This window comes from Ceratosolen solmsi, unplaced genomic scaffold, assembly GCF_000503995.2.
Source record: "Ceratosolen solmsi marchali unplaced genomic scaffold, CerSol_1.0 scaffold29, whole genome shotgun sequence".
Taxonomy (NCBI): domain Eukaryota; kingdom Metazoa; phylum Arthropoda; class Insecta; order Hymenoptera; family Agaonidae; genus Ceratosolen; species Ceratosolen solmsi.
Genome location: NW_011948417.1, coordinates 12,015,883 through 12,041,840, shown reverse-complemented (window position 1 = coordinate 12,041,840; position 25,958 = coordinate 12,015,883). Strand labels below are relative to the sequence as shown.

General features: G+C 23.7%; 3 protein-coding genes across 3 annotated transcripts; 1 reads left to right on the top strand and 2 right to left on the bottom strand.

Moving 5' to 3' along the window:
• Positions 1–7,594: 7,594 nt before the first annotated feature.
• Positions 7,595–15,164, bottom strand: MESR4 (misexpression suppressor of ras 4). Its single transcript, XM_011496683.1, has 2 exons — positions 14,231–15,164; positions 7,595–13,661 (listed from the first exon to the last, which is right to left on the bottom strand). Exon 2 carries the CDS (start codon positions 13,631–13,633, stop codon positions 7,910–7,912), a length of 5,724 nt encoding a protein of 1,907 aa, XP_011494985.1. The 5' UTR covers positions 13,634–13,661; positions 14,231–15,164; the 3' UTR covers positions 7,595–7,909.
• Positions 15,165–16,859: 1,695 nt separating this feature from the next.
• On the top strand, positions 16,860–20,939 carry Not3 (CCR4-associated factor Not3). Its single transcript, XM_011496682.1, has 9 exons — positions 16,860–17,092; positions 17,731–17,963; positions 18,038–18,193; positions 18,270–18,449; positions 18,551–18,838; positions 18,945–19,197; positions 19,281–19,969; positions 20,480–20,689; positions 20,765–20,939. Exons 1-9 carry the CDS (start codon positions 17,068–17,070, stop codon positions 20,861–20,863), a joined length of 2,133 nt encoding a protein of 710 aa, XP_011494984.1. The 5' UTR covers positions 16,860–17,067; the 3' UTR covers positions 20,864–20,939.
• Positions 20,940–22,099: 1,160 nt separating this feature from the next.
• Positions 22,100–24,189, bottom strand: pths (probable ATP-dependent RNA helicase DDX47). The gene is made up of 8 exons (XM_011496681.1): positions 24,098–24,189; positions 23,937–24,030; positions 23,701–23,865; positions 23,474–23,640; positions 23,174–23,410; positions 22,873–23,096; positions 22,547–22,808; positions 22,100–22,484 (listed from the first exon to the last, which is right to left on the bottom strand). Exons 1-8 carry the CDS (start codon positions 24,164–24,166, stop codon positions 22,353–22,355), a joined length of 1,350 nt encoding a protein of 449 aa, XP_011494983.1. The 5' UTR covers positions 24,167–24,189; the 3' UTR covers positions 22,100–22,352.
• Positions 24,190–25,958: the final 1,769 nt, after the last annotated feature.

The following is a 25,958-nucleotide window of genomic DNA, read 5'->3' as shown; positions in this document are numbered from 1 at the left end:
TTAAGAAATCGATAATATTTATATTTTCAAAAATTATGTATCAATTATTTCATTTTAGAAAAATGTACATAAAAATAATTAAATAAAAATTAAATAGATATATTTTAACTGATCGTTTGTATTTTCACGTTATCTAATTTTCATGAGTACAATGAAGTTAGTAATACAAATGTTTAACTTCTTAAACTTGAGTTGTGAATGTTTGTTTAAACACAATTATTAATATAAAAAATGTTCAAATATGCTAAATTCATGTGCTTATATGTAAAAAGATAACAATTATTTCCTATTTTATTATACAATTTACTATGTAAATTATACATTTTCTTAGAATTACTTAACATTTATAAAACTATCAATTTAACAAATTTATTACTATAAATTTTATGTGAATCAAATTTATATATTTATATTCATATTATCAATTTTATATATTTAACTAATTGGTAATTATTAGATTATCTTTAAAAATAAAATTAATTTTTATACAAGTTTTCCTTTTGTAATAATTTTCTGTATTTATTTTATTTATTTCAGGCTATATTTTGAAAATATTTAACATTATATTGTGACATTCAATTCACGTAATAATTGATACATATTATAATGATTGATTCATGAAATTATTTTATTATAAAAAAGTTATCGATTAAAAGTATTTAAGGAAGATTATGTAAATAAATTAAAACAAATTTTTTTAAATGTTTTGACTTGATATAACCAACTAAATTTTAATTTATTAAAACATACCTGTTCAGAATTTTTATAAATGTTTCATAAATATATAAAAATTATTTCTTTTTATATAATAAACTATTTATTATGGAATATACGACGATTCTTATGCTTTTAAGCTTTACTATAATCTATTCAAAATTATTCAAAATTTCCTTTTTTAAAAAACTAGATTCTTATGTCTTAATTATAAGAACCTAAAAATATATTTTTATAGATTCATTAAACATGAAAAAAAATAGTTTTTTAATGAATAATGAATATATTGCATTTGCTGAAATCTTACATTAGAGAAATATCTAAGTGCGTTCGCGTGTCCAAGTAATCTCGATTGTCAAAAAAACCTTATTTGCACTTGGATATTAATTAGTAATTATAATAAAAAGTTTCATATAATTTTATAAAAGAAAATTTTTACGAGATTTAACTTAATAAATTTTTAAAACTTATTTGTGCTAGAAATGTATTTATCAAAAGAAAATGTAATTATGAGAAAAAATATGACTTCGACAATCTATAAGTTACAAAAACTTAATGATAGGTAAATATTCTGAATGCATATGATTAGAATTAAAATTATTCATAAATAATTTAAACCTCTATTATAAGAAATTATAAACTATAATAATATATTTAAATTAAATAAAAAGTAGTTATGTATTAAGTGATTCAGCGTGATTATATTTCCTGGATAAATATTTATGATTAAATAGTTATAATAAATACATTCAAAAACTGTAATCGATTATTTACCATGAAACTTTAAATAATGAAATAAATGCAGAATTGTATGAAATTTTAAAATATACGATACTAAGTAAACTTTAATCACTCACAATAAAAATGCAATATTCGAAGAACTTGTTTAATAGTATGCCTTTAGATTTTACATACATGTAACACAAGTAATAATTAATTATATAATTAAACTAACAACAAATAAATAGTTAATGTCAAAATAACAAAAATATATCAATTCATAATATATACCTAAATATAACCACTTTTAAGAATATGACTCAAGTAAAAATCGAATAATTTCGTTCACAAGTATCGATTTACTTCAATAATTTAGGATTTATTATAAGACAAAATAGTTACTCATATTAAATTTATATGAATTCTATATAATAAATACTCTATATACTATAACGTTTTTTCTATAGTTTGAATGATTGATGATAATAATAGAATACCTTACATGCTTTAATTTTTTTTTTAAGCTAGTTGTTATTTGCTAATATACATAAGATACGCGAATAAAAAATTTATAATACAAAATCTTATATTAATAGTAATACTTATTAAATTGTTATTAACAAATTTGAATTTACAATAAGCATCATTTGACAACGTAAGTTATATACATAAAATTGAACCAATGAAACTATATGCCAATAAATCAGCACATTAAAATTGTGTTTATTAACGTTTACAATTTATATATATATATATATATATATATATATATATATATACATATACTTTATATAAATTATATAATTAATTATACATGTACGTAAATGTTTTATTAATTATATATATATGTAAATATATATAAACATTCTGTTTTCAAACTATCATTCCATATTTTTTTCGGATTATTGAATCGGTAAACTGTAGTAAAATTGTAATTCTTTCAATTATAAAATAAGGAAATTACTTGTATACTTTATATGAAGGCTTTTATTCATTAGAATAAAACCAAGTAGAGGCATTTGAATAATACAAGAGGCTTCTTATAACGTAAAAGTAAAATAATTCTATGATTACATATAAATTAGTGTGTTTAAACATGATAAAAAATGAATATAGTAAGGAATCACATTATAAACGTAATATATGATAAATAAAATAATCCTGAAGCGTTATCTCTTATTAATGTTGACTACTAAGAAAAGATTCTAAAATTTTGTATAAATATATGTTAATAGATACATGTTTTACATAGAAAATAGATACATATTTTGTCTTTCTGTGCATACACGCACTGTACTATTAACATCGAAATATTAAAATTATTAATGATTAAGTTTTTATTTGGTAAAAGTCTAAATATTAAATAACATGTAAATTATTGTAAGTTTATTTATATCTATAAAAGGTAAAAATATATTAATATAATGTATATACACTAATTTACATTTTTTTTATCTTTTGACAATAGAATTTTTCAATTTTACTTATGAAATATGTTCGACTGTATTTTATATATTATTAAACTAATTTTTAATTTTATCTATATTCAACATAAATTATGTTTTCGTCGTATGATTATTATATTTAAAAAAGTGTGTATATATCAATTAATCACTAAATTCCTATTTTTATATCAATTTAATATAATTCACTGGTTTATCATTGTATTATTTGTTATGTATTAATAGTCTTTTCTGAATTTTATGTTTACATTTGAATGATTATATATTTTAAAATCAATATATAAAAATTATTAATATAGCTATTGAAATAATTTAAGATTTAATCAGAATTATAATATTTATAAGCTATCATAAATTAAAATACACAGACACACACAGAGATATACATGGTTTAATGCACGTTCAATTTGACATGATCACAAAAGTTTTATATTTAATTATATGTATTTATTCTATAGAAGTTTATATTATGCATATGTTTATGTACATAATTCTTTACTTACAGAATTATTTCATAATCAGAAACTTTTAAATAAATTGATATTTAATATTGACACATTTAATATTTTAACATTCATATAAGTAATTAATATATTTAGTATTTTTATAAATATTTTTAATAATATTTAAAACTAATAAATACTTTTGATATAATTATTATAAAGCTATATTTCACTAATTTTTAGTTCACTTTAAATTAAAAAATTTTTTATAGTAGTCGAATATAAAAATTATTTTGAATATAAAAATATTGGTTATAAATCTTAATAGTATTAGTACAGTTATAACAAGTTAAAAAATAAAATATATTTATTTCTGACTTACTTTGAATATTTCAATGCAACATTAAAAGTATATAATATACTATATGAAAACAAGAAAATTTTTAAAATGTTATATTTCAGAAATGGTGATTTTTCAAATTTTATTGGGTTTACGATTAATGATTTAATGAATTTGAACAAAGAATAGAAAATTATAATCATCAAGTTAATAAATTGTTATATTATTGTGAGATATTATAAAATAATTATTTATCAATAAAAAAAACTTAAAATTATTTCAAATACATAATACTTCAAAATTTGATTGAAAAATTTTCAGCAAAATCTACATTCATTTGTAATATTTAATTATAAAAAATAAAATGTACTACTGGTGCTTAACACATTGAAAGCATAAATTGTAAATATTTTCATACTATACTTATCTATATTTATTATTTGAAACAGAACATTATGAAATATTCCCATGTTAATAAATTTAGTTAGAAACATTCGTACAGTACTAAAATGACTAAATAATACCAAGTTACTGAAAGAAACAGAACAGTTTTGTTTTTGATGATAATGTATTCGTATTTTTGCATCGTGTGTCTTATAAAGATTTACTGTCAATATCGTAAAAATCAATTTGACAAAGAAAATGAGGACTGACAATGTAGAGAAATTATTTGTTAAGAATAATTTATATTAAAAGTACTAAAGTTTATTATAATCTATTGCAGTAAATAAAACAATATTGAAGTTTTTAAATATTTGTAATAATATATAAAATATAAACATCAGGTAAATATGTCTATTAAAAAATTAAAACCTTTTAAAAACTTTTATAATTTTTATTTGATTTAATTATAGAATTTATTTATATACAAATTATTTTTAACAATCTAAAGTTCTTGTATAAATTCATATAATTAATTGATATAATTAAAAAATTCATTTTATTTTTGTCAATAGCTACAGTACATAATTTTCAGTATAAAATTAAAATAAAATTAGATATATATGTTTATTTTTGCTAAAAAAAATTTAATTTATATACAGCTATTTGTGACATTTATATTAGTCCATATTTTTAAATTTTTTGTTTAAATTCAATACTTGTTATTTTAAAAAATCAAATTGTATGATATACCATATAAACAAAATATATGAAACAATGAATTATTTTAAATGAAATTTAAGTACAAAATTAAATAACAAAATTTTTTGTTATTTTATCTTTTATGGTATACACTTTCACAATGAGTCAAAAATAGAAAAATCTTTTTAATAGTAATCATAAATAGTATTGCCACGACTTTTAAATTTATAAAATATGAGTACTTAAAACTTAAATATATATTTTAAAACACTGCATTTAAAAAATAAAGTTATATCAGAACTAATACAATGTTAACTAGACTTTACTTTTAAGATTGTGAAGAGTATAAGAAATTTTTTAATTTTAGTTTTTAAAATGATAACTAAGATTTCAAATGGATGGAGCTTTTTCTATACAGATGAAGAAAGAGTTTTAAACGAATATTAAATATACATATTTAAATTATAAATTCTATGTATTTAAAAATAATTTTTTAATTGAGTATTTGTAAAAAATACTAATTTTAAATAGAATTTTATATACAATAACTTCAAAAACTTGAGTTTTAAAAATGATAATCATATTTAAAGTGTATTGAAATGTTATACTATTTCATACAAATTTGTCGCTACATTCCATATTTTCTATTTTTATAATAGAAAAAAAATTGGGTATTGATACTAAAACTTATTTTTGTTATTTATAAAAGGTTTCATTCATTTATAATATTATATTCTTTATTTTAAAAATTTTTAATTAATCAATTTTTCACACAGTTCACGATATTTAAATTAAAGTCTATTCATTAGAAGTTTTATATAGACTATTATTCATCTTTAAAATGTCTAAAGTTCATATAATTTTTGGACTCAAGGTATAGAATAAACCTTTTTTTTATTGATATGTTTAAAACTTCACTATTGTCATTATGCTTACGGGAAGAGACATTAAAATTATCAAATTAAATTAAAACAGTTCATCACAACTCTGAACTTAGTTATAAATGTAAATTTAAAAAAATAATAACTATAAATCTTCATATTTTCATAAATATATTTAATACCAGTTATTACTAAATATAAAAGATTCTTTAAATTATATAAGATGTGTTCTACAATGTCAAATAAATTATAGTATACACATTTTTAATTTACTATCATAACAAATATAATTATCTGATTTTATGTTTTTTATATTCTATATACCATAATCATATTTTACGAGATATATATTAGCATCTTACGAGTAATAAAAATGATCAAAGCAACTTTATTTTTTAATTATTGAAGAATTTAATTTTAGAATATATTTTTAACAATACGTACTGATTATTTGCAATTATATACACAAATATTATGAAACACCACACTAATTTTTATTACCCTTTTAATTTAATTCATAAATCACAAATAATGCCTGAAGTCTAATTCTCTAAGTTTATATAAGATTTAAAATAATGATACTTTAAACACTAAATGAAATTGATTTGAACTATCTATTAATTAAAATATTATTCTTACATTTTATAAATAAGCTAAAAAATTAAAATAACAGAGTTATTTGCAAAAGGATGGAATAAATATTCTCTATTTGAATTAAATATAAATACTTAAAACTTAAAATTATTTATATAATATATTTTTAAAGTTTATACGCAGTAAAGAAAGTTAAATAATTTTGAATCAATTTGCGACAAAGTTTGACAAAATTGAGTATAACAGTACATATAAATTTTATAATTTATTAGGTATTTCTTAAATAATGTAATAATTTTCTGTAGATGGAACTTTTTAATTTTATCTTAATATTAATAGATGGCGCTGCTTATAGATGAATTGTGAAATGTAGAGATTTTCCACATTGAAGGATTTCGGCTGACATTTTGAAAAACATTGAGATGAAGTTCTTTTATATATTTTCAGATATATTTAATGGTTTTATCGATTGAATATTATAATTATATATTTTGATTTTATAAATACTTAAATTTCATAAAATTTTTGTTTCTTAATAAATCTAATTTCTTAAAACAAATACTAATAATTATACTTCTACTATTCCATGGCATTTATTTTATAAAGAATCTGCATGTATTCTATTTTATTAAAAATAATTATGTTCAACATATATTCATTATAACTTTACTTCCATAATTGTAAAAGTAGAATGTACTTCAAAATAATTATTATCCACATGAATACATATGTATGCTTTTAAAAAACTTAATATTTTTATTACACCTGATAAAACATATTTGTTAAATTAGCTTGTAAAATTAATATTGTTTTTTACATATTATATTATTTGCAATCCATTAAATATATCAGAAATTAAATTTCAGAATTATATATTACTGTTTTTATAATTCTATTACAAACTTTCCTTAAGCTTAGAGAGTTAGGCCACAATAATAAAAATGAATTAACTCATAGATTATAAAACATTTTAATATTTAGTAATATTTTTGGTAAATATTGTTCCAATTATAACTCAGTAGCATAAAGTTTGCAAAATTAATTTTTTTCAATTTAAGCATTTCATTAATCCTGTAATTGTTGTACTTAGCAATTTTTTTTAAATATAATCAAGTAGTTGAATTAATTTTATTACTATTAATCACATATTTTATGATTAAAAAGTTCAATCAAATTTTAATATGTTACATTTTTCCATTGTATAACATTAAAAATAAATTTTACTCAATTTTTTCAGCCCTCCTACTGTTCACATGTACAAGACTATGTCTGTATGCAAGTAATTGTGTAAGTAATTATATAATGCTTTATATAATATATAAATTTACGTTGATGTATCATTTTAAGAAATACATAGAAATTTACACAAAAACTTAATTTGTTCATTATCATATAAACTTTAAGATATATTTACAAATGTTATATACAAACGCGTTTGAGATTATGTCAATAATAAGAAAAATATCAACATGGAACGCTGAATATATATTCTGTGTAATGCTTCGGATGCTTTATATTCTGAATATTTTCTTACTTTTTAGTTTAAAAAGCGTAATAAGCAATATTGAAGGAGTATTAAAATACTCATTACAAGCATTACTCTCTAATTGAGTTCTGTTAAAATACGTAGTGAAAATAATTATTAGTCCAATAAACATTGTTTTATTATTATTATCCATTAACGAAGTCATCGACGTCATCCGGTATACCCAACTTCCGTCGACAATCTGGGCAGTACCACTTACCCTTGGGTGGCACCATAATTCCTACACACTCGAAGTGAAACCACTCGATTTGACAATCATCCCCGTCACAGGCTATCATTTCAGATACCTCGTCGTATGGGCACTGACAATAACAGTATAAGTTGTTCGCGCGTTCAAGTTTTGGTGGATGAAGCTGTGGATAATGTATTTGTGTTTGTGACATAACATTTTCACTTTCATTGTTTGAATCATTTGCGTCACTACTGGTATCTACTGGTTCATTTGAGTCACTACCAGAAGCTGTAATTACTAACATTCTTTCATTTTCAACCACATGATTTTCATTGCCTTCTTCTTCTTTGTACCTTTGTTGTAATATTTTTTCCTGCTGTAATTGTAATTGTTGTTGCTGTTGAAGATTTTGTTTATAATTTATGTTTCTACTTGTCGATGGTAATTGAGGCTTTATTGGTGTTGGTATATCAACTCGTCTCCATTTTAACATTTGCTGTTTATGATTTTCTTCGTCGCTAGAATCTCCATAAAAACGTTTTGGGACACGTTTTCTTTTGGATGATCTTTTTATATCAGTTTCAGAACCACTACCCCTGATATTTTGAGACATATTTATAATTGATGATTCAGAAGCCATCATTTTATTCATTTCAAATACTGACTGATTAGCTGTAAAATTAGACGATGAATATCTTTTTACAGACGATGGTTTTGAAGCATATTCTTTTTTTTGGTACATTAATTTTGGAATGTGCAGTTTTATCGATGCTATAGTTTTTGCAGGATTTCTAACTTTTCCATGTTCATCCCTTTTATATTTTCTTGTTTTAATTTTTTTTCTTAATGATATTTTTTTTAAATGGTGAGCTGGTGTTGATGGAGCAGATGAATGCAATGTTGTGTCAGTATCAATAACACCATTATTTACAGGGGTTGATATGCCAGAATTCATAGAAGCTGTGGTAACATCAGTAACTAACATTAGTTTATTTCGTTTTTCTGCTAATAGCTTATTTGCTAATTGTTGAGGTTGCTCGTCATAAAAATCTTCATCAGTTTCTGTTTCACTTGTATCAAGATCAGATTCCATTATCACGAATTGCATTGAATTTAATGAATCAGCAATTTTATCTATTTCATTATTTTCAATTATTTCTAAAGCTTCATCAATATTTTTTGTAACTTCAACTTTTTCGTCTTGCTTAACTATTTCTTTTTCTTTTTTATGTTTTTCTCGATTTGTATTTAACTTTCGTTGCAAATTTATTGAAGAACTTCCTGAATCTGAGCTACTGCTGGAACTGGAACTACTACTAGATGAGGAACTACTACAACTGCAATTAGTTCCACAAGAACAACTACTAGATTCGCTATCACTCGAAGAATCACTGGAAGATGTACTGACATTTTGTTTTTTCTTTTTGAAAGATTTACTTTTTTTTTTAATATAATCATTTTCCATATTTTGTTTATTTATTATATTAGATGACGTTATTTCTAATTTTACATCAGAACTGTGATTGATTCTGATATTGTCATCAATTTTTGAGGAAGATTTATTACAAGACTCTTCAACTTTATCTGAATATATAATACAATAATCATGATCAGCCAGTACTAGATGTTTTAAATGTTCTGGATCATTATTTTCTTTATATTTTGCATTTTCTTGTTTTTCCTTTTCAATAGAGTCTGATTCTATTGCAATCATACTGGAAGAGTCTTGCTTTTCTAAACTTGCTGTATATGATTTAAAATTATCCCAAATTCCATCCATTATCTGTTCTTCTTGTTTTTTTTCTTCTTCATTTCTTTCAACTTCAACAATAATATCAGTATTAAGATCGATATTAACTTTAGCATTAAATGTTGATTCAATTTTATCGTTTGATTCTTTTTCAATCTTGTTCGATATTTCATCAAATTTATTATTATTAATTTTATTATCTTCAATTTCACTATCACTATCAGAAGATAAATTCAACGGTGGCAAGTCATATACATCTACTACTTTCTTAACTGCTTCTTTAACAATAATTTCAGAATTCAGAACTGTATTACCCTCTTCATTAGTTTTCATGTTACAAACATCAATGTGAATTTCTTCAGTTAATATTTGTTTATAATTTACATTTGATAATGTACTATGACATGGTAATAAGGGTTCTTTATGACTTTGTTCATGTTTAGCTAGCAATTTTTTTGATATAAATTTATTAGAACATTCAAAACAAGAATAAGGAAAATCACCAGTATGAATTCTTTTGTGCACTTTTAATGCAACAGCTTTAGAAAAACTAAATCCACATTCTTCGCAAGAAAAAGCTGTGGGTGGAATGCAAAAATGATAGATATGAGGCCATTTTTTTTGCAAACATTTTTTACAAAGCACACTTTCAGTTCCATGTTTCCAAAAAAGATGTTTTGTTATATCAGGCTTATTTCGATAAGATATACCACATCTATAGCATAGATGGTGTAATTTATGTTTCCATACATGATTTGATAAACGTTGCTGATTACCTGTAGATTCTAAACAAACATCACAAGCATGATGATGTTTGCGTAAATGAACCATTAATCTAAATGCTGATGGAAGATTAGTTAGTGAACAGAGACAACAACGATATTGAACATTAATGTTAGCAGCATATACACCTGGACATAAATGGCATAATAACTCACTATAGCTACAAAATGTTGATTTACACATTATACATATTAAAATTGGCTTTTGATGCATTTTTCTATTATGTAAATATAGTTCTTTGTGAATAGAAGAACAAAACCGACAAAGAAAACATTCATATACTTTTACAGTTGAAATATTGTAAGTGCCTTCTTTACTGTTATAGGAATCTAGATTAAAATAATAAGATTTTAAATCTTCTAAGCATTTTTTAATTTTTGCTATGAATTGTTCTTGATGTATAATTACAGCAGGATGTTGAGGTTGAAATCTATGTTCTGTAAGCATATGAAGACACAATTGCTTGCCATTAACAGCTATGTGTCGAGCATGATTGCAATAAACACAAATTGCACATACAGCTTTAATACAAAGTTTCAATAAATCTTCTATATTCATACTTTCTAAAAGGCCATCTACGTTTAAATCAATCATTGGAATTTCTTCTCCAGCTAATAAAATTCCATCAGTATTTTCAGTACTGGTAGTTACTGTACTAATTATTTGTTTATCCTGTAAATTAAATGATTCTTCTATCTTCTTTTCTCGATGATTCTCAAAGTTATTTACAGTCACATTGGATTTATCTTCATCACTAACATATGACACAATTGTTGAGTTATGAATTTTATTTTCATCTTCACAATTATCAATCAAAACCAGATTATCACTGCCAGAGTCGTTATTTTCTTTGTTTGTACAAAATTTATCTTTAATACTATCATTTTCTTCGTGTATTAAAACTTTACCATTAGAAACTTCACCATTATTGTTTTCTTCAGATTCTTTAGAATTATCATGATTTTCAGTTAAATTTGTTTCAAGTGTTGGGGTTCTAATGGAAAACACTGAATTATTTTTAGTACAAATTTTAATAACTAAACTTCTGTCTGTTAGAGGTGTAATATTTGAAATGGATTTACTCTTCAATCCAGATTTTCTCAAATCTTTCTTAGTTTTAATTGAAGTATTTTGTATTTCACAAATAGGGCTAAATACAGATCTACTTGTAGGACTGCTAGGACTATTAATTATTTGAGATTTAGAATCTGAATTGGAATCTGTGTGCATATCATTGAATAACTTATCGTCCATATCGATGTCTTTAATTTCAACAGACTTGCTAATAACCTCATTTAATCTTACATCATCTTCGTTCTTAGGATTTGAAGACTCAACTGTTCCCTTACTTATGATACAATTTGGAATGTTCACTGTACTATTTTTGATAGGTGTTACTTTATCTGCATATGATATATTAATATAATTATGCTTACAACAAGATACTTCCATAATTGTTTTGGTGACATTATCATAAATATTATTAATAGTATCATTGTTTAATGATTTATTTTCATTTATAGCTTTATTATTATTCAGAGTTATATTGCTCTGGTATTTGTTACTCACATTGCTACCTAAATCTTCCCTAAATTTGGATACTTCCATGATAGTTTCAGCAACAGTATCTTCTATTAAATCATGCATAAGTTTTTGAGATTCAATAGCTGATTTATCAAAATTATCTGCTTGAAATTCTGAATTAATACATTTATTTATTTCATTAATATCTGATGTATTTTGCATTTTAGTTCGTTTAGCACGAACATTTGTTAACTTAGTATATAAATAAACATCATCGTTTGACCTGTTAGGTTTTATTGTTCTTTTTGAATATCTTCGAATACCAGTTATAGTTGGATTTGAAGTCAAATAATCAACATTACATAATTTTATATTACTCATTGATTGTTGGTTTTGATGATTTTTTTGTGTAGTCAAATTACATGTTCTAATATGAGTTCCTACTTGTTTATGTAATGAACATAATTCAGAAGTTTGATTATGTTGCAGTGAACAAAAATGATTATAAAAATTATCAGTTTCTGAAAATATTTTTTCACATGAACAACAGACAATATAACAAGAACCTTTAAAAGTTTTATAAAATTCTTCTACAGAATGAAATGATACTTCTGGAATATTATGCTTCTTTGATAAATGACGAGATAATCTTTCTGCTTGTCCGAACATACCAAGACAAAATAAACATATATGACGGTTGTGTACTTCACGCATGTGCAAAAACAGATTCCAATTTTCAAAGTATGTTTCACATGCTGCACATAAATAAACTTTTCTTGTAATTTTGAAATTTGATGCTTGAGAAAGAGGTAATATTTCAGAATTTGTAGTAGAAGATAATTCAGATGTATAAGTAGATGATAATCCAAAGTTATAATTAATTGGTATTTCAGAGCTATTACTACATGGTAGTTCATAACTATTGGTAGATGGAAGTTCAGAACTACAACTAAATGATTGTCTATAATTAGTATATGGTATTTCAGAATTACTATTTGGTGGTATATTTGTGCTACTTGTAGACTGAAATTTACATGTAATAATCGAAGATGATTCAGACTTATTAGTAGATAATTTGGAACCATTATTTAGAGATAATTCAAGAGTACTAATATTTTCTTGCAGTGGAGTTATTATTGTTGAACAATTACATTGATTTACATTGGATGTACAAGAATTATTTTCCATGGAATTGCATTTAGTACATTCAGATTTTGTTAATGTAGGTTGAAGACCTAAATATTGAGTATACTCTGCCATTTTTTTTGTCTTTCTTTCTATCATTTTAACTTCCTTTATCGTATCATTACTATGTTTTACTCGTTCCATAGATATATCATCAAATAAATCTGTTTGATTTTCTTGTGTATGTTTTATCATATTTCTTTTAAATCCTTTAATTACATTTTTTACACTTGTATTAGAATTTTTATTATTATCTGACTCACAGGAATAAGCAGAATAGAAATAATCTTCCTTATTCTTTTCTATTTCATTAAAGCAAAGACTTGAGTTATTTATTTGTGTTAATGATGTATCAATTACTGTATCTTTATAATATGCCTCTTCCCATAAGCTCCATGTATCCACAAGCCCATTTTCACTATCTTCATCTTCCATAATAGTGTAATAAATTTACACTTATTATCTACAACATAAAACAATAGAGCTGTAAAATTACTTTTAATGTTATATAAAATTTGATATTAATAATCTAGACTCTTATACAACATGAAGATATTTCTATTTGAACAATATTTAATAAATTAGAAAGCTAATTTCAAGTATATTAAAAAAATGAATGTCTAATATAACCATTTTCTATTATTTTTCTTTACAAGCTAAATAATTCATTGTATTAATTTATTGAGTATTTATCAAATCAATCTTCGATAAAAATATATTAAAATTAAAAAGCAATTATTAAAATTATAATGGATAAAAAATATTATAAATATAATTCATTTTGTTTTTGTAAAGATTAACGTGTGGCCTCAAAAAAATTATTGATAAAAAGTAATTCTATAAAGATCTTTTTGGGTTGAATTGGCTTTCTCATAATAATTCAATAAAAAACGATCACACAAAACTTTTAAGAAAGCAATAGACTTAACATTTTTAACGTGTGTAATAGAGTATTTATAATAACGAAAAGTATTCATGTAATTCTAAATTACGTAGAAGTCTTGTATTTAAAAAGTTAAACTTCATACACACCTTACGTATTAATAGTTCGGCAGCTGCAACTTTTACTCCAATAAGCAATAAAAAGGCTATAAGCAGCAACCACGATTATTAGATTGCCATCCACGTAACAATTAAATAACTAATAAAGATTTCGATTCTATTGCTTTACTTATTAAACATTAATTATCCGTTGAAAGGGATTTATTGATAATTTTCTTGTAACAATTCTTTTACAACTATTGCCCTGGGCTCTTTGGGTTTGTAGTATCGAACAATCGCAAGAGGTTAGTAAAATGGCGTCATATCATTACGAATGCGGCAGCGGCTAGCTGTTTCCTCTTGTGCTGCAACAACAACTCCAAGACTTTGACCACTAATACCATCCTTCCTCATGGTAGCGCCGATCAAACACAATTTTTTTTCTCTCTGTCTTCGTTCTCCCGGTTAATTTAAACTAAATATTTATAAATTGTTTTGTGCTATACTATTTCTGACCCTCTCAAAGGTAACCGCGCAGTAGTTAAAAATGCTTAAATTGGACGAAGTTGTTGCAAAGAAAAAAATGCGCTGTATGCGTTCCAAGTCCTAATGTCTTAGACCTTATAGGTCTCAATTCCTCTAAATCAAGGTGCAAATTTACAATCGTACATTGATTATTATGCGAAAATCTCACTGGCTTTATAATTTAATGACAAGGATTTCTACTTTCGATCTTGTCCTTGTATTTGAGAATCCTTGAACTTGCGTGCTTGAAGCCGGTATACGACTGCTAATAAATATATTAAACGTAATGGAGCTATTGCGCTGTTGTTTTCGTCCCCGTCGGCGTGAACGTGCAAAAAATTGAGTGGCCAGGCAAAAGCAATGGCTAGGCATCTCGTTTCTTCGTGTGACAAGCCAATGTAACCGCCGTATTTACAGCACCGTTTCACTTAACAGTTAACAACTAACCGCGAAGAAAGAACAAAAATAACCCCCTCTTTTCTTGGGCTTACCTATATAATATAGACTGGTACAGTAATGTTAAAGAGTAGAGACAATTTAATGTACTGAGGTAATAAGAGGAGGTACGTGCGCATACAAAATTTATTGGGCGAATATTGCAGTTTCCATTGTTATTTACTTTTATTTATATATAACGACCACATTCGCATTTATACAGGTTCTAGATCTAATTTTGATAGAAATGTTTTTACAAATTTTAATTATTTATTTTCGTTAACATAATCGTAATTTATATTAAAAATTAAACAACGCTAAATATATATCTTTTTTTAATCAATTAACTCAATTATTTTTAAATCTAAATTTCATTAAAAAAGAGTTGTATTTAGAAAAGTTTTATTTATTAAAATAGTAAAATTGTATCTTTCTTTAGTATATTAAAATTTAACATGATACAGTTATGCTAAATTTTAAACGAAAACTGCACAGATTTATTTGTCTATATATTTGCATCACGCAGCTTATTAATATTTTAGACATAATTTCTTGATATTTTCGTATAAAAAAATCAATTATTACAATATAAATATTTTAAAAATTGAGCTAATACGTTATTCACATGTGCGCTCACATTTTAAAAACGATTTGAATTCATATAATGAGTGCTTTTAAATGTTTGCAAAACAAACATTTTGTGAAAATTTTCGTTAACTATATTATAAATAATAATTTTATATATAATGATTTTATAATATAACATATAATTAGTATAAATATAAAATTATAAATACATTAATCATATATATTAATAATTTACTAATATTTTATAGTAATTTTTTTTTAATAATAATGTCTAATTTTTTGTAATTGAGTCACATAAATCTTAATTTTATTGAAAACGAGTATAAACATAACTTAAAGTTATTCCTTTGTTAATGATTATTATATGTTCGCAGTTTTAAATTTTCGTTTTAATTAAAAAATTGTTATATAATAAATATATATTATAATCTTGCTACATTTCAGATTTTTCATTAGTTGATTAAATGTTTAATTAGCTATTGAATGTATACAAAATTTGTTTGTAATTTCAATACTAAATTTCTAAACAAAAATATTCAACATATGTTTTATTATGAATATAAAATATTTATGATAAAGTCATTTTAATGAAAAATTATAAAAATAAAAATACATATTTGTATATTTATTTCTTTATATATTATAAGTTACATTTTTATTAGTTTTTAAATAGAATTTATTAAATCAAAATTAATTATTTTTTGTGAATTGATTATATATATGTAAAACATTCATTTTGATAATAACGACAATATCAATAATGAAACAAAGCATTATATAGAAAGAATTAGTAATCATGCACTATTTTAGCTTACGACGTATTGCGTAGGACGGATTGTGGGAAAATTAAATATCTTGAAGTTATTCACTTTATAAATTTCGATATTTTTCTTAACTCCTTTCAAGCAACTATATTCAGACTTCCAAAGTTGATGAAAAAGTTACAAATGTGGTATCAGAATAGTTTGTACCATTTCATGAATTCGTAATGTACTAAATATTGGTTTATTTATTCGATATTTAATGTATATTGTTTTTTGACGCTGACATTGTTTGTGTTTTTATAAGCTATTTAAATAGTATTTAAAATTGCCAAAGATTGATCAAGTACTTAGGGTTAAAGATTGGTCAAGTTGAGAAGAGAGCTAAGAGTGTAGCATCTCGCTTAGACGAGTCGGTCGGTCGTTGTCATTTGAAAACGGAAGCCATCTTGTGGCAGAATCTCATATATTATACGACGGATTAATAGTTGCTGACTATTTCTATCGAAAAGTTACTCTGCATTTTTTTCATTACGTCTAGACTATGCACGAATCATTGTACCATACGTTTGCATAGCCATGGCTGCGACGAGAAAGTTGCAAGGTGAGGTGATACTATTTTCAGAATGTTTACATGTAAATTAACTGCAATTTCTTGCATTGTTCTATAATCTTTTTATCAATTCATCTACAATTATTAGTTTCTACAGTATATTTTCTTTGGTTTACACATTCGATTATTTCATTTTATAAAACCGATATGCAAGTATATTTTTTGTTAGATTTTTTTTATTTCAAGTTGAAAGTTAACCAAATATTCTTTTTTATCAATTCTTTATTCCAAATATTAATGCTGATTGTAATATATGGTTTTAAACTTATTATTTATTATCATTAATATATATTTTCATGTTAATATTGATTTTTATGTAACATTAATTAATAAAATCTGTTAATGAACAGAGTATACAATATTAAATATTGATTATAAAATATGTAAAATAAGTAATATATTTATAAAAAAAATATAAATTGTATTGTATTAATATACGATAATGTGGAAACATTTAAATAAATGTTATATGTACAATTTTTGGATTGCAAATTCTACTTAAATAACAGTTATATATAAATATAAATATTAATTCATTTGTATATATAATTAAAATTATTTAACAAAATTCCTTAATAAATATTTAAAAATATATTATTGTTTTACAAATACTGAAATTTTATTTCAAGGTGAAATTGATAGGTGCCTTAAGAAAGTAACAGAAGGTGTTGAAACATTTGAAGATATTTGGCAAAAAGTTCATAATGCAACAAATAGTAATCAAAAAGAAAAATATGAAGCTGATCTCAAAAAAGAGATCAAAAAGCTTCAAAGGTTACGAGATCAAATCAAAAGTTGGATTGCATCAGGAGAAATTAAAGATAAGAGTACCTTACTTGATTACCGTAAACTTATTGAAACAGTAAGTTTTATAAAAGCTTTTATAAATAATTTAAGATCTAAAAAAGTTATTAGTATTTTATTTATACTTTTAAGCAAATGGAAAGATTTAAAGTTGTAGAAAGAGAAACAAAAACAAAAGCTTATTCTAAAGAAGGCTTAGGCGCTGCTCAAAAATTGGATCCTGCACAAAAAGAAAGAGAAGAAGTTAGTAATTGGCTTGCAAATTCTATAGACACTCTTAATTTGCAGGTATAGAAAATTTTGGGTTTAATTTATTTAAAATAAATTCACTATTTTAAAATTAAATTTTCTATTTTTTTTGTAGCTTGATACATTTGAGTCAGAAATAGAATCTTTACTTGCTGGTAAAAAAAAAAGATTAGATAAAGATAAACAAGATAGAATGGACGAGCTCAAAGGAAAACTTGATAAACATCGATATCATATTAGAAAGCTGGAAACTTTGTTGCGTATGTTAGATAATATGTCTGTTGAAGTTAACACAGTAAGTTTGTATTTGATATATTTTCAAATTTAAACTATTCATATATTTTATTAAAATCTACAATTTTGTTTAAATAATGTATTGTAAAACATAATTCATAGATTAAAAGGATAAAAGATGATGTTGAATATTATATAGAATCATCTCAAGAGCCTGATTTTGAAGAAAATGAATATATTTATGATGACATTATTGGTCTAGATGAAGTTGAATTATCTGGTGTTACGATACCATCTTCAGCAACAACAGATAGTAATAATAGTAATGAAACTGGTGGTACACCTACATCAACTAATTCTGGAACTTCACCAATACCATCACCTCCATTGAGTTCAACAATGCATAATCATTCAAGCGATAGTTCTATAGATAATGATAAGAAAACGAAGGTATATATACATTAAAAATATCCAGATTAACATGTTTATTATGAGTATTATAACTATAAATGTATATATTTGCACATTTGTTATGTATATATATACATATTTTTAGCCTGTAAAACCAACAGCAGTTAGACCATTAGTTAATACTCAAGTGAACATTTCAACATCAGGAAGCACTGCCAATATAAAATCATTACTGTCAAGTAGCACTCCAAGTAAGACCATTCTTACAACACTTAGTCACAGCTCACCTAGCTCTACAATCAACCACATTTCTACAACCAATCCTGGTAATTTTGCAACTGTGGCTGCTTCACACAGCAATTCACAAACTATTCATACAAATTCTAGCAAAATAATATGTAAGTATAATATCTATTTATATGGTGACAGATATAAATTAAAAGAGTTTATTTAATTTATTTAAACAATCATTGTTTTTCAGCGCATAGCAGTGAAAATGGGTTATCATTATCTTCATCCTTGATTTCTAATGTGCCACAAATAATTTCCCAACAACATCAGCAATCACCTTCACAATCAGTACAGCAAATATCACAACTACAGCAGCAACAACAGCCACAACAATCACAACTACCGCAACATATCAATTCAGCTTCCTCACAAATACTACATATTTTACACAATCAACAAAATCAGAATTATAATAATGAAGTAGAAATGACAACTTCCATAATAACGTCAACCTCACCTCAATCATCCGTTAGCAACTGTTCTTCGCCTATTCTAACAAATTCTTGTTCACCAGCACCATCAACTGCTAATGGTCTCATAACTAAACTTCCTGATGGCATGTCTACTTTAAAGTCTATTGCTCAACAAGTAATTGTTCGAGCAGGTTTAGAAATGCCAACTTCTGAATCAACAAGAAGTATTTTTGATAACTCCAAAACAAATAATGTTATCGGTAATAATAATGCTACTGCAGAAGCTCACATTCCACCTTTACTTGGAGTCGCTCCACTAGGACCAGTTCCACTGCAAAAAGAGCATCAACACCAGTTTCAAATGATGGAATCAGCTTATTACCATATGCCTCATCCATCTGATTCTGAACGATTGAGACCATATTTACCTCGAAATAATTGTCCTACACCTCCATATTATCAACAGGTATAAATTTTTAAACCTATTTAATATTAATAAACATAAATAATTAAATAAAATATATAAAATATATAAAATAAATACATTCAAAATTTGACTACAATACAATATTAAGCACCAATTTACAAAAATGTTGTGAAATCATTGTAATAATTAAATTTATATTTTATGTATAAAATTACATGATAAATTTGAGTAAATAGTTAAAAAAGAGATATATTATAACTTTGTTATTTATCCTATTATTTTATTGTCTAAAAAATCTAAATGAATTTTAATGTTAAATTTTTCACATAGCATCGACATAATATTGAAGGTTTTAAATCTATCAATAATTTATATTTTAAAATCTAAAGAAATTAAAACTAATATTTTCTTTATTGTACTTAATTACTTATACAAAAAATACAAAATAAAATAATATGAAAAAAATTGATATATTCATTATATTTCTTTTAATATTACATAGATAATTAAAATTGTAAAAATTGGTAATTTATAAATTTTTATATTCAGGTACAGCTTCCTCATTCTGATACTGTGGAGTTTTTCCAACGCCTTTCAACAGAAACATTATTTTTCATATTTTATTATATGGAAGGTTCTAAAGGTCAATATTTAGCAGCTAAAGCTTTAAAAAAACAAAGTTGGAGGTTTCATACTAAATACATGATGTGGTTTCAAAGGCATGAAGAACCAAAAGTTATCAATGAGGAATATGAACAGGTGGGAAAATTAAAATTTATGTTAATTAATAAGATCTAAAATCAATAATATTCATGATTTTATTAATAACTTTAGGGAACTTACATTTATTTTGACTATGAAAAGTGGGGACAAAGGAAAAAGGAAGGCTTTACTTTTGAGTATAAGTACTTAGAGGACAGAGATCTCAACTAATCTCAATCCTGTTATTTTCAAAATCATTGAAATATATTATTTCTGTATCGGTATTATTGAAAATTTATGGACAGATATTTTTACAGTTCAATATTTTCACAAAATATATTTTTATTGTTTTAAAAAGATGTATACAAAAAAGCATCTAATGATGGGGACGTGTCAAGAAAACTTGATTGCATAGCAATTTTGTAGTGTTAAATTGCTAGCTATTTTTTTTGAAGAGTAAAATGAAAGATTCATAATAAGAACAAAGGAAATTTATTATTTGCGTTTATTCGGGACAGTAAATTGTATCTATAAATAATACTATGAAAGGCACCAAATACACACTGTAGCGTTTTATAGTGTGTGGTGTGTGATAATAAGAGGAAGAAGTTATACTTGTTGGCGACTGACTCTGTAATACCAGTACAAACATGCGTGCAAACCACCTACCATTTCACAGTAAGGTGAAGGGCGCACATGCCATGGTATGTCTTAATGTTAGATTATAAGTAGCCTTTTTGTATAAAGTTTATTGAGGTATAAGTCCTTAAGATGAATTACTGTACAGATTGTGTAGAAATAGTAAAAAATAATATTATGGAATATACTTTATTTCTCATTTAAAAGAAAGTTTAGTTGTTTCAACTATCATTTTCTGAATTGTAACCTAAATTTAAGAAAAACATTCCATCCAGTGAATTGTTTACTAATCATTGTTAAATCAATGATTTTAAATTTCATACTATCACTCATAATACTTAAAATTCATTTTTTCAAATTTTTTATAAAATTATCTTTAATGTTTACATGTACTTAATTTTTCTTTTACTTATTTAAAGTGGTCATAATACTGTTACATAATTGCAACTAGACAGTTTTAAAACAAGATGGATGAACTATATAAATCTTTTTTTTCTACGTGACATTTTAAGTATTTGTTGAATAAAAATATAAACAAACAGAATTATTCTAAGATTTTAATAAACAAAATTAAATATGTATATACATTCTTACAAGCATGGTGTTCACTACTTTATGGCCTTCAACGACAACAACAGAATGTCATTAGTAATACATGTATCATAAAATTATTAAAATTTCAGCACAGTGAGGGAAATAGTGATACTATTAAGTAAAAGAATATTTTAAATTGAAATATTGAAAACATTAAATTTTTTGTAAACTAGTTTAAATGTAACAAAGTATCGTTTAAATTATGAACATAATTTAAAATTAACTTTTTAACAAGAACAAATTTACTTTGTTATAAAAATGATGTATAAAAACACTATAAAAGTAGTTTCAGTTTAAAAGTATAAAGAAACTACTCTTTTCATAAATTATTCTTGGATATAATGTAAGTAGAACCTATGCATTTAGTATAACCATTTTCTGTTTTGCTTCTTGAATATTACGATAATACAATAAATTTTTGCTAAGCAAAATATTATTGAGTTAAACAATTATTATTGAAAGAAGTTGAAATATTCATAAATTTTTATCAATACTTTTTCCTTTTTCCTTTCATTCGTTTTCTAATCCCAACAGATTGTTCTGTGTCATCATCTTCAATATCTCTTGACTGTTTCTTTTTTTTACCTGATTTTTTATTTTCTTCTATGTCTTTTAGTTCCTTAATAATAAATTAAACTTATTATTTAAAATAAAAATATTAAAACACAATATACTTTTTACCATTTTTATTAAACGTTGAGCCTCTGCTATTCTATCTTGAAGTATCATTACTTCATCTTCTTCGGTTTTATATTCTGGAAGTTCTTTACCAATAAGATGTTCTATTCGTTGATATAATTCAACATCATATTGGGTTACAAATGTAATAGCAATACCAGAACGTCCAGCTCTAGCAGTTCTTCCAACCCTATGAATATAATCTTTACTATGCATTGGAATATCAAAATTAATCACAACGTCAACATGTGGAATATCAATTCCTCTAAAAAAAAATTAAATAGAAAATTATAAATTAAAAAATATCTAATTATTACAATTTTATTAACCTGCTTGCAACATCTGTGGAAATTAAAATAGATCTATTTTTTGCTTTAAATTTTGTAAGAGCAGCAATTCTTTTATTTTGTGACATTTGTCCATGTAAAGGAACAGCCATAAATCCTAAGCTACGCAATAGAAGTGATGTTCTTATAGTATTATTACATGTAGAACAAAATATCATAAAACTATTTCCAGATAGTTCATTTAAAAGATGAACTAAATATACATCCTGATCAATAGAAAAAAATATAAAATATTTAAAATCTAAAATATATAAATTTATTTTGATATATTACTTTATTATACTTTAAATTTTATAGGGATAAAAACATAATATTGTTTTAGTTTTTCTACTGTTTGATACTTGGTTGACACTTCTATTTTAACTGGATTTTGTAAAGAAGCACGTTGTAATTTGTGTACTTTTTTTGTCATAGTTGCCGAAAATAATAACGTTCTTCGTTCACGAGGGATTACTCGCAATATTTTATCTACTTCAACTTCAAAATCCATATTCAAAATTCTATCTGCTTCATCCATAACCTATAAATTTTATTTATTTTTAGATATAGTGCTTGATATAATAATTTTAAATGGTTTTATTACCAAAAATTTTAATGAACGTAAATTGAATCCTTTTGTATTTTCTAAATGATCAACTAATCGACCTGGAGTAGCAACAATAATATGTGGTTTTTTAGCAAGCATTAATGCTTGAGTCATCATGTCAATACCTCCCACGACAACAACACATTTAACACCAATACTACATCCTATAGAAATATTGATCATTAAAATTATTTTTGTTAAGTACATTTATGTTACAGTATTACCAAGTGCCTCAAATTGTTCAGAAATTTGAAAAGCTAATTCTCTTGTTGGTGTAAGAATCAGAGCAAAATATCTTTGAGGCTTTTCTAAAAGCCCTTGGAGTATTGGAAGAACAAATGCTGCAGTTTTTCCAGAACCTGTTTCAGCTAATCCTATAACATCTTTTCCTATTATTTAATAAATAATAAAACGTTTTTAATCATATTTACATTGTATATATTTTTTAATAAAATGATACCTTGAAGTGTAAGAGGAATGGCTTCTTTTTGAATTTTTGTTGGTGCATTCCATTTTAAATCTTTACAAGCTTGGCATAATAATTCTACAATACCCTAAAATAAATAATCGCTGAATAGTAATAAAAAAAAAAAAATATATATATTCAATATTAATACTAACCAAATCTTCCCATGTCAATCTTTCTAGATTTTTTGATTTGTTATAAATATTATCTATAGTATTTGACATTTGTATATTAATTTAGTTATTTTTAATACAATATGATTAAAGTTAAAGGTTAAAGTAATTTATATTTTTAAATACGTATATTTTTTTATGAGAGCAAGATTAAAGATAGTAAATCTGCTAAACCACCATTTTATCTTTAATGTTTATTTCATTTATAAATTTTTAACGAAATTGAACCGCATATACCGAAATATTCAATGATGCCTTAGAAATTTCAATCTAAAATATGAAAATTGAAAGAACACAAAGAGATTTCTAAATGAGGAACAAGATTTACTTTTTTATATAAAATATTAAATATATTGGGATACAAAAGAACAGAATAAAGAAATTATTAAAATTAATAATTTATTAGCAATACATTTATAACGCATGCGCGAATTTTTCAAATAAAATATTATAATTATATATGAAAATTGTTAGTTGAAGGATACTTAAGTAAATGTCTCCCGCGTATATAGGAAATATAAAGAAGAATAAAATGCAATTATATTACGAAAAAAAAGGGAAAAAATAGATTTATAAATTTTATAAACTTATATATTTATAAATATTAAATATGTTTATGTAATCAACTATTTTTTTTGTTTTAAAAATGGCACTTTCGTTAATTTTGATTGCGAAATTAATTAAAATTAATTAGAATTATTTATAATTAATTGTGTACTGTTAGAAAAAACTACTTTATTATGTTTTGCGCATGCGCAAACATTTTTGTAAATCAAATTTAACACTATAATTTTGCAATAGTGATAATTGTTTAACTATGTATTATAATTTATATATTCGAGTCCTGTAATTCATTAAAATTTAATTAAAAGAAAGCAGTCACATATAACATTATAAATTCAAGATTATAGAAATACTTTGTATTAAAATTTTATAAACTTTAAATTTAAAATGAAATTAAATAAAATTTGTAAAAATATTATATATATATTATATTTAATTTGCTTAACTTTCTGGTATAAAAGTAAACTTTCTAAATGTTTTATATTTACATTTCATTGTACATTATTACAGGAAATTTTGAAATTTGATCCTAAAATAATTAAATATATTAGCATGTATAAGTATACTATTACTTCTGTAGATCTATTAATGTCATAATTATTCCAATGGTTTGTTAATTAAAAAATTTTTAATTTACTGATTTAGTCATTTATCATATACTTCGGTTTAAAATATTATGTATAACTTTTATATTTTATGTTTAAGGTTTTCATATAATAAGTTTAAATTAATTTAATTACGTTTAAATTCTGATTAATTTATAATTGACCATTAACTGTAATTAAATCATTTGTTATTAAAATAAATCTACCGTTTCACGAATTTTGCTGAAAAATATTGAAATTAGACATATTTATATTATCCTGACTTTGTAACTGATATGTTCTAGAGTGTATTAATTAATACTATATATACTATATAATAAGATAAATCTTATAATATATAAAATTCTTACGTAGTATCAAGTTTGATATAGATAAGTTCATTTTTGTAGGTTTTTACCGTAGTACCATATTTAATATTATTTTTTGAAAAGCAGCAATGATAGTAAAAAATAAATACTTTTAATTAACAGATTTAACTCAAACCAATGGGATTAGGAGAGCTCGAAAAGATTTATGACATAAAATATTTATTTGCGGAGAAATTATAATTTGAAAAATTCTACAAATGACTATAGAATCGAATTTTGTAATGAACAAAGTAGTTAAATTTCAATATGGAATTAGACATATAGAACTAAATCCACAAGGATAACACATTTTATAAATTTGTGTAC

Coding starts and splice junctions, on each gene's coding strand:
- MESR4 (XM_011496683.1), bottom strand. CDS start 13,633: ATGGAAGATGAAGATAGTGAAAATGGGCTTGTGGATACATGGAGCTTA.
- Not3 (XM_011496682.1), top strand. CDS start 17,068: ATGGCTGCGACGAGAAAGTTGCAAG. Junction 17,093..17,730: donor TGCGACGAGAAAGTTGCAAG/GTGAGGTGATAC, acceptor TTTTATTTCAAG/GTGAAATTGATAGGTGCCTT. Junction 18,839..18,944: donor ATAATGATAAGAAAACGAAG/GTATATATACAT, acceptor ACATATTTTTAG/CCTGTAAAACCAACAGCAGT.
- pths (XM_011496681.1), bottom strand. CDS start 24,166: ATGTCAAATACTATAGATAATATTTATAACAAATCAAAAAATCTAGAA. Junction 23,411..23,473: donor TACGTTCATTAAAATTTTTG/GTAATAAAACCA, acceptor TAAAATTTATAG/GTTATGGATGAAGCAGATAG. Junction 23,097..23,173: donor TTATCCCTATAAAATTTAAA/GTATAATAAAGT, acceptor TCTATTGATCAG/GATGTATATTTAGTTCATCT.